Source organism: Helobdella robusta (genome assembly GCF_000326865.2).
Source record: "Helobdella robusta unplaced genomic scaffold HELROscaffold_62, whole genome shotgun sequence".
Taxonomy (NCBI): Eukaryota; Metazoa; Annelida; class Clitellata; order Rhynchobdellida; family Glossiphoniidae; genus Helobdella; species Helobdella robusta.
Genome location: NW_008705346.1, coordinates 753,672 through 763,671, shown reverse-complemented (window position 1 = coordinate 763,671; position 10,000 = coordinate 753,672). Strand labels below are relative to the sequence as shown.

Genomic DNA, 10,000 nt, shown 5'->3' with positions numbered 1-10,000 from the left:
GGAGAAAACAGAATTAAAACAAGCAAGCAACGGACCATAAACAAAATCTTCTGATAGAGCATTTTGAAGCCTTCAAATGATAAATCTTTCAAGTCGGGATCAATATCCTTTATGTTTGTATGTTTGTATGTATATATGTATATATGTATGAATGTTTGTTAGTTAGTTAGTTTGCATGTATGTGTGTGTGTAAGCTTTTGTGTAAGTATGTTTGAATATGTGAACGTTTGAGATAATGAATTTGTATGATGACGATGTATGCGTACATGTGTGTGTTCGTGTGTGTGCGTGTATGTGTGAGTGTGCTTAAACATACACGTATAATTAAGTTTGGCACTTTTTTTGGAAAGCTTAAATGTTGTTATTGATGCTGTTGTTTGTTGCTGCTGTTGTTGTTGTTGTTGGTGGTGGTGGTGGTGTGGTGGTGTGGTGTTGAAGGTTTTTATAAGGAAAACATTCAAAGTTGATTATGTTTTGATTGTGAAATAAGCTCTCCCATATTAAAATCACAGTCGTCATCTTCGTCTTCATCGTCATCCTCGTATTATTGCAACGTCGTTATTATTATTATTATTGTTATTTTTAATCATCATCACACCATCATCACATCATCATTAACAATGACAACAACAACTACGACAACAAAAACGTCGTCAAAATCATCTTCATGTCTAATTTTTTGAAAAATTAAAAACCAGACCAATTTCATTTTACAACAGCTGAAAATTATTATCCACCAATGAATGAATGAATGAATGAATGAATGAATGAATGAATCAATCAATCAATCAATCAATCAATCAATCAATCAATCAATCAATCAATCAATAAACAGTAGTTTAGCGCTAAATTATATCTAAACTAACCTGATAAATTTCTTTTAGTCTGCTGTTTGTCATCTTCATGTTGTTGTTTAGTATCCAGTATTTCAAATCTTTCATACATATTCTTCGAACAAATAAAAAGCTTTATTCATTCGTTTGTTCATTCATTCATTCATTCATTCATTCATTCATTCATTCATTCATTCATTCATTCATTCATTCATTCATTCATTCAGGCAATCATTCATTCATTCATTCACTCGATCACTCACCCGTCATTCTTTTCCATTTTGTAGAATTCTTTCCTAAGCCACCTGCAACAAGAGAATTCATTGCAAATGTTGATAACTACTTAATAACAACAATTATGATAATAATTATAATTATTATAATAATAGTAATTAATATTATTATTATTAAACATGGATAATTATAATGATAGAAATGAATTTATCTGCCCCAACCTACATACATCCATTGTACCAAATAATAAATAGATGATGGTTATAATAGAAGAAACATAAATATCATATGACAAATATACAAGTGATTGAATACACACACACACACATCCCCACACACACACACACATACACCCACACACACACACTTACATATTATATATATATATATATATATATATTTAAACAAACATATTTAAACATATATGAATGAACATCACAAACACACACATAACATAACATTACTTCATCAAACCATGAACAGGATCATTTTGTGTGAACAGTAAGTGTGAACAGTAATGAACACTGGGTGTAAACATTAAGTATGAGCATTGTGTGTGAACAAATAAACAAACAAACTAACTAACTAAGAAGTAAAAACCACCTTTCAATTTTCAAAGGATTCTTTGCTTTTTTAGTCTCATTAACAAGACTCTGAAGACCTTTAAACCATTTCTCTGTGCTCAATGGATGAGGAACTAATTGAAAAATAATTAATTTAATTATAATTAATCAACTAGTTAATGATCTTTCAACAAGATTGAAGCAAATTGTTCCAGAAAGAAATTTTAGAAGAGAGTTAAAAAGTTCAACTAAGTAAGCATCAAAGTACAATCCACTGAGGAATGTCAATAGAGTGAATGCAATAATAATAATTAATGCACCAACAATAAGTATACACATTGTGCCAGGTATTTCACATACACACACACACACACACACACACACAAACATATATATATATATATATATATATATATATATATATATATATATATATATATGCACACACATACCATGTAAAGATAATGTTTTTAAGTTGAATTTGCTGCCGTAGAGGATGACCAAGCATTGATTTCTGTCCAATTTGTTGACTTCCTCAGGGACTCTCTCAAAATCTTTCGAGATTTTACTCTTCCTAATTTCTTTAACCTCCCTCAGGTCAACTTTTTGCAAATAAATAAATTTATATTTATTTATTCATTTAAATTATAAAAAGTAATTTGAAGAATTCAACATTAAAAAATGAAGACATGACAATCCTTGATGGTTCAACCAATCTGACAAACAGTTAATCACAAAACTTAACTGACATAACTGATTAAGAAAATTAATTAACACAACTAATTAGCAAAATTAAATAATTAATTAATTGATTAACCAGATTCTTCAGCTCTGGGAGCAGTAGACCTCGGCCAAACAATCTCTTTTGTTTCCAATTTGATCTTGATCAACTGACCGTCATAAGTTTTTTTTCTTGAGTATCGAGTCATGATGGAACCATTGTCCATCATTCGCCTAATTTCCTCATCTTCAGAGCACTGAGCATTATAATGGGGCCGAGAAGTCATTGTGTCGTACAAACTTTTATTCAGTCAGAACTTCAGACCACTAGTTATATACCGTTAAAAACTTTAATCAATCAATTATCAAATCAATAGCTAATAATACCTAATTAACAGTTAATTAAATTTAAATAATTTCTGGTTTTTATATTTATTAACATACACAAATTAATAGTTTTTTTCTAACTAATAGGTGAGTAATTAATTCAGTTGGGTATAAAATCCAGGGCACCATATTATCGGCCACAGTAGGCTGTTTGAAAATTTTTTCACTTAGGGATGAATAATAGAGTACACTTGTGTTTTTCTTGGAAAGTCAAGTAGATATACTTTTACTTTACAACTTTACTTCTTTATTAATTACTAAAAGGCAATTAACCAGAAACCAAATTAACAATTATTTAATAAAACCGGTATAAAATAAATTTAAAAGAATGACACGTAACTGACTCAAAAACATCCATTTGATGACTTTTTCATTACATAACATTCGACGAACGTTATAACTTAAATTAACTTTTAACACTTTTCTCGCAGCAGCAGTAAGATAGATGATATTTTCATATATCCGTTTACCATTGAGTAATTTGATTACATAGGCTTACTATACAGTTTAAATTTATTTGTATTTATTTAATGACAAATTTAAATATATATATATATATATATATATATATATATATATATATATATATATATATATATATATCTGTTTGTGTATAATGTTAGATTGCTAGAATTTCATACTTTAGTTTTCAGTTGTTTGATTAGTTAATTTACAATTGTTTTCTAGAAGATGTATTAGTATTACAACTGTTCATTATAAAAAGACTAAAACACATTAAAAAACTGGAACAGTGCATATAGTTTTTTCATTAATTTGCATTAAAATACGTTGAAATTATTAAACATCTATTTATTTCAAACTTATTACGAAAGAATATTGTTGAATTATCGAAGAAACAAGTTTTTTTGGAATAAAATTAGGCGCTAAAACATTTGAAAAAATTTTATTAAGTTTGTTTAGATTTAGTGCACGTCCGGTCTTTTCATGCTTTTTAAGACCTGATAGAAGGTAGTACGGTTTTCAATCCTCGATTTTATTGATCATTTTCATCAATCTAACGCGCTAACTAATTAATTTTTATTTTTTTATTACAGACTAATCTTCGAAAAATATGTCTGACGCCGAAGGGTAAGTTTAACATTTGTAATTTATAGAAATTATTTTTAGCTTTATACAATCGCTTATACCCTATACTTAATGAGTGGAGGCCGTTTAATTTCAGAGACGATGCACCAGCTGTAGTGCCTGCCTCAACGGGAGCGGCAGGAGGACCAATGGACTTGAATACGGCCATCCAAGAAGTTTTGAAAAATTCCTTAATCCACGACGGACTCGCCAAAGGAGCCCATGAGTGCGCCAAAGCTTTAGACAAGAGACAGGCCCATTTGTGCGTGTTGGCAAACAATTGCGACGAGGCCAACTACGTTCGTCTGATCGAAGCTCTCTGTGCTGAACACAACATCAATCTCATCAAGGTGGTTTTTTAGCTAAAATAAAATCTGTCGCTGATAATTTGTTAAGGTTCCTAAATTAAAATTTTTCGCTTTAGATAGTTATCAACACAGTGTGTGTTTCTTTACTTTGTATAAAAATAAATATACTGTTAAAATTCTGTTTTAAATGTCTCCTCAGGTTGATGACAACAAAAAACTTGGTGAGTGGGCTGGCTTGTGCAAGATTGACAAAGAAGGAAAGGCCAGAAAGGTCGTTGGTTGCAGTTGTGTGGTCGTCAAGGTAAATTTGCATGTTGAAATGTCTTGTGACTTTAATAATTACCTATTAAAAGTTTTTTTTTACGAAATTGGAAAAAATGATGACAAACATGCTCCCTCTACTGATAATTATTATTGAGGATTAGCTTCTTTTATTTGTCTGAATCAACAATTTCTTTAAATTTACTCGATATGATTTTTTTAGTTATTGTATTGAGGCTAAGCTATTAATTTTTGTAATTGTTTCATTCATTTTGTAGTTAGTGGAAATGAACGTTGGGACTAAGATTGGTGATGTTTGCACAAGAGTATTAAAAAAATGGAAAATTTGTTCTTTTGATAATTTTAAAAGTGATGACACATATGCTCCCTCTACTGATTATTATTGAGGATTAGCTTCTTTTGATTGTCTGATTTAAAATTTTTGTTTTTTTTTATTAGTTCTATCATTAAAACATTTTCTTGTGAAAATTTATTCTGCTTTTAGATAGCTATATTAATGTATCAATATGAAATAGGAATTATTGGACCAAGAAATAATAATTTAATGGAATTTCTAAAGTGATGACAAACATGCTCCCTCTACTGATTTTTTTGAGGATTAGCTAGTCTCGTTCGGCTGATTTAGAAATTCTTTAAATTGAATGATAATTTAATCTTTAAAACAAGTTATTTTATTGTAGATAATATGTTTGTTGATGATGACGATTGTGATCTCTAATCTGAATTATTTGTGGATTATCTTTTGTCTCGTTCGTCTGAAACAAATTTTTGAAAAAAATGTTCCCAACTGTTGAGAAATTTTTGAGAAAATTTTAAAATAATATCAAGCTAAAAATTACCCCTTATTAGGACTACGGCAAGGAGTCACCCGCCCTTGATGTCTTGAATGAATACTTCAAATCCCGCAAATAAGAAGATAAAAGAACTGTTTTTTTTTTTTAATTTTAATCTTCTGTTATTGAAACTGATCATTCGTTCAATTGTTTGTACGCTGATTTGTTGAAATAAAGGAATTTTAAATTTTCTTGGTGTATTTTGCGAACTAAACCTGCCGGGTTTAATGAAGCTAAGCGGTTTGTCCGACAGCAGCGTTAGTCGTCTCACTAACTTTTCCATCCCTGGTTTTTACTTTGCGAGTTAAATTCACTTTTATACTTCATGTGTCCACATAATTTTCAGTCATTTTCCATAATGCCCCCTTTTGCGACTAATTCTACTGATATATCTGATGACATCAGCCCCAACAATGACTGTGGAATCCGAAAAATTATCGCGAGATCTAGTAGTGATCAGTCTGGTTTGAAACCGCTAGTTGGCGATTCCGTCAAAATACACTATGTCGGATTTTTAGAAAATGGCCAACAGTTTATTTCTAGCCGAGATGCCAATGAACCTCTCAGTTTTATTCTCGGTCGAAGTTAGTTTTTAAAATCAATGTTTTTGTTAGTTAGTTTAAATTAATTAAACATAAATAAGGAGAACAAATTTTGTTAACCAATTAACATTAACTGTTAACATTAACCACAATTTTTTACAAACATAGATGAAGTCATGAAAGCATGGGATATAAGTGTTGAAACCATGCTGCTGGGTGAACTCTCAGTTTTCCACTGCCAATCCAGATATGCTTACGGTATAGATGGCTACCCCCCTCATGTTTCTTCAATTAGTAATGTCATTTTCGAGATTGAACTGCTCTCATTTGAAGGTTAATTGTTATGGTGTTTGTATTTAACAATTAAATTAAATTTTAATTTATTGTTGGTTAGATTTTATATATAATTTACTTAATTTTTTAGTTGTTTTTTAAATTATACATAAGTTTTATTACTCTACTAATAAATTAATTGGCTCATGAGTAATTCTTATTATGATTTTAATAAAAAAAATTTTAAAAAAAGGCGAAGACATCTCAAAGAAGAAGGATGGTGGGATTAGGAAATCTGTTATAACATCGGGATTGTGGGATGGTGGTGGTGGTATGGATACACCTTATGAAAATGCCCTCTGCAAAAGTGATTAGGGAATGTTTTTAGGGAAATTTTCATGATTTTAACCGATAAAAATATTGTAATAAATGTTATTAATACTTTAATGCTGTTGTTACTTTTTACAATAGTTTTTGATTTAAAATTCACAGTTTCATACGAATGTTTCCTGATTAAAAGTACTAACAACAACCCAACAACAACTGCGACTACATCAACGACATTCTCTTCGAACAACAGCAGCTCTCTTCAACTAGTTGAAAGTAAACAAAATCTTGAATTCAAATTAGGAGAAGGTTTTGATCAGGGCTTGACCCCTGGTCTCGAGAGGGCAGTTAGGAAAATGAGATTAGAAGAGGTTGCCAGGGTGGTGATCTCCTCTAAATATTCTTATGGGACTAAGGGATGTGAGACTCTGAATGTTCCTGCCAATTCTAAATTAGTCTACACTGTTACTCTGCACAATTTTGTTCAGGTTGTCTTTATGTATGTGTTTTTGTGTGTGTGTCTTTGTGTGTCCGTCCTTGTGTGTGTGTGTGTGTCTTTGTGTATGTGTGTGTTAAGAATTTTGAAACATCATCATCGTCATCACAGGTCAAACAACACTGGGAGATGAGCAATGAGGAATTGTTACGGGATTCATTGATGGAGAAGGAGAGGGCAACTCAATATTTCCAGGTGTGATGGTGATGACGACGATCTTTGTGATGATGATAATGATGTTTATAATGATGATAGTGGTGTTTATAATGATGATAGTGGTGTTTATAATGATGATAGTGGTGTTTATAATGATGATAGTGGTGTTTATGATGATGATAGTGGTGTTTATGATGATGATAGTGGTGTTTATAATGATGATAGTGGTGTTTATGATGATGATAGTGGTGTTTATAATGATGATAGTGGTGTTTATAATGATGATAGTGGTGTTTATGATGGTGGTGAGGAGATAACGATGATGATGATGATGGAGGTGATGATAATGATGTTTTACGGTAGGGGTTGCGATGGCATTGATGATAATGATGATTTTGTTTTTATATATATTATTATTTAAACATTGATAACAATACTAATTATTATTATTATTATAATAATAATTATTATTATAATTATTTTATGCAGCAAGAAAAATATTACATGGCCCGTAAAAAGTATTCGAGGTCTTTGCTGCTGGTCGAAAGCATCACTTTCCCAATGGACAACAACCCATTTGCAAACAACAACAACAACAATAATAATAATAATGACAATAATAATAATAAAAACAATAATAATAATAGTAATAATGATAACAATAATAGCGAATCTACAATTAGTGTTTGTAGCGTTAATGATAATAATACTGTTACTACTACTACTACCACCACTACTAACACTAATCCCAATTGCAATGATAATAGTAATAGTTGTAATAATAATAACAACATCAGAGAATTAAAAGAATTAAAAGGAGACTTAATAATAAAAAACAATCTGAACATATCGTTGTGTCAGCTTAAGATGGGGAATTTTTTGAGAGCCTTCGACAGTGCTGACGTCATCGTGAACATGCACCCCACCAATGTTAAAGCACTCTATAGGCGCGCTATGGTGTGTAGATTTGTTTACGATGATTGGATTGGTGATGTACATGAAGCTAGTAGGTGGTGTTACTGTTTGGAGTATATCGTTAGTATTACTCTTAATTTTAATAGTCAAATTAAAATCTCCTAGGCACACTTGGGTATGTCCAACTACAAAGAGGCTTTTGACGATTTCACTAATCTCCTAACTCTGGACCCCACGAACATGACGGCCAGCAAGAAGTTGTTGATCTGTCAATCAAAGCTGTCTGAGCAGAGACAGAAAGATAGAGGTGTGTTTACAGATATGTTCAAGAAACTGGCTTTGCTCGATTCTCAGGTTTGTTTTTTTTTCTTGTTGGTTGGTTAATTGATTGGTTGGTTGGTTGGTTGATTGATTGATTGATTGATTGATTGATTGATTGATTGATTGATTGATTGATTGATTGCAGCCAACTAGTTACTCGTTTCTTAACATCTATAAATTAATTATTTTGTTAACCAACCAATCAACCGGCGACGACCAACCGACCAATCAACGAACTCGGAAAACAGCGTGACATGAAGGACATGAAGGATGACGTCTTCACTGGGGTTGGCAACTGGGAGAACAACATGGCGGACGGAATGATGACGTTGGAGCAAGAAATGGCGGCATTCGGCGAGACCATTGAAAGTATGAGATCGCACGACGGCTATGCAGACGATGATAATGCTGATGACAACGACGACAAAGAGAACTGTGAACCTTGCAGTGATGATGAATGAATGAGTGAATGATTGATAGATGGAGTACGTGAATGAAGCTAGGATGAATTACATTGATGCATTCGATGAATGAATTGAACGACAGAACTGAATGAATGACTGATTGATGATTGAATTTATTAGACTCAACAATTTGAATGCATTTGTTTTTTTACTAGAAAAATACCAACTAACCTAATAACAATACGAATGATGCTTAGTCGTGTTTTTTTCATATTTTTGCGATATCTTTAAAATTTTTATTTCATATTTTATGTCGTCTTGGTGTCTATGTGGGCTGTGCAATGCAAACACTATCGAAGCGTAAACCAAATTTATTTTTACACGTACCTACTTTCAGATATTTCTTATTAAAATTCACCAAAAAAATATCAGGTTGTTTCTCTGAAATCATGTTTCAGAGCACGTATCACTCACTAATTTCTTAATACGTGATCTACTGAGGGAGAGATTTTAACAAATTTTGGTTAGGTGGTGAGTTTTGTTGCATTTGAAAATGCATGTTTCCTGGGTTCGCACATCACGCAATTTATGTATTGCGCCGTGATTTATACTTCTGCATAAATAATTAAATAATTGTAAAAAAGAAACAATCAATCAATTAGTTTGTAAAGCGCTATTTCCGCGATGTTCAACAGCGTTCCTCAGTGAATTTTGGGTGTTTAGGTTCAATTAATATATCTGATAAGTACTTAAGATATAATTAAGATTGAGATTTAGACATTAATGGGCAGATTTTAAAAATTATTCTGTATTTTATAGGCAGCCAGTGCAAGAGAACAAGATATGGAGATATATGAGAGAAGAAAGGGGCACGAGTTACTAGACGAGCAGCAGAGTTAAAAGCTTTACTTAGAGGATGGAGTGTAGAATCAGGAAGACCATAGTAGAGCGAGTTACAATAACCAATCCTAGATAAAACTAAAGAAGTAACAAGAAGGAGAAGAGTAGGATTGTTAAGGAAAGGCTAAGTTTTTTTATTCTACGTAGATGAAAGTAAGAACTTTTAGAAACACTACTAAACTGAGAAGAAAGAGGCTAGGCTAGGAAACTTGTGAGAAACATCAAGAAATATATTATATTATCCGGAAATATATTATATTATCAAATGAGATTGTTGATAAAGTTAAGCAACTTTGATTTTAGCACACGATAACTTTGCTATTGCGTAAAAACACATTATTTCCATACAATCACTAACATCACAAGTAATCATCATCATTGTTACCTTCGTGTTCGTCGTCGTCATCATCTTTATTTTCA

The 10,000-nt window shown here is 31.6% G+C and overlaps 2 protein-coding genes across 2 annotated transcripts in view; one reads left to right on the top strand and one right to left on the bottom strand.

Annotated features, from left to right (window-relative positions):
* The window catches only part of HELRODRAFT_88112 (hypothetical protein), a gene marked incomplete at both ends in the record, with an annotated part of 13,025 nt that extends 10,388 nt beyond the window's left edge, over positions 1–2,637 (bottom strand). The window contains 6 exons of the mRNA XM_009029761.1: positions 32–107; positions 867–948; positions 1,097–1,138; positions 1,671–1,764; positions 2,083–2,232; positions 2,448–2,637. Of these exons, the coding sequence (XP_009028009.1) occupies positions 32–107; positions 867–948; positions 1,097–1,138; positions 1,671–1,764; positions 2,083–2,232; positions 2,448–2,637 (634 nt within the window). The remainder of the gene's footprint in view (positions 1–31; positions 108–866; positions 949–1,096; positions 1,139–1,670; positions 1,765–2,082; positions 2,233–2,447) is intronic.
* Positions 2,638–3,658: 1,021 nt separating this feature from the next.
* Positions 3,659–5,437, top strand: HELRODRAFT_186065 (hypothetical protein). The gene is made up of 5 exons (XM_009029838.1): positions 3,659–3,706; positions 3,793–3,826; positions 3,921–4,173; positions 4,331–4,432; positions 5,263–5,437. The coding sequence occupies exons 2-5, from the start codon at positions 3,810–3,812 to the stop codon at positions 5,323–5,325; spliced, it is 435 nt and encodes a 144-aa protein (XP_009028086.1). The 5' UTR covers positions 3,659–3,706; positions 3,793–3,809; the 3' UTR covers positions 5,326–5,437.
* The last annotated feature ends 4,563 nt before the right edge of the window (positions 5,438–10,000 follow it).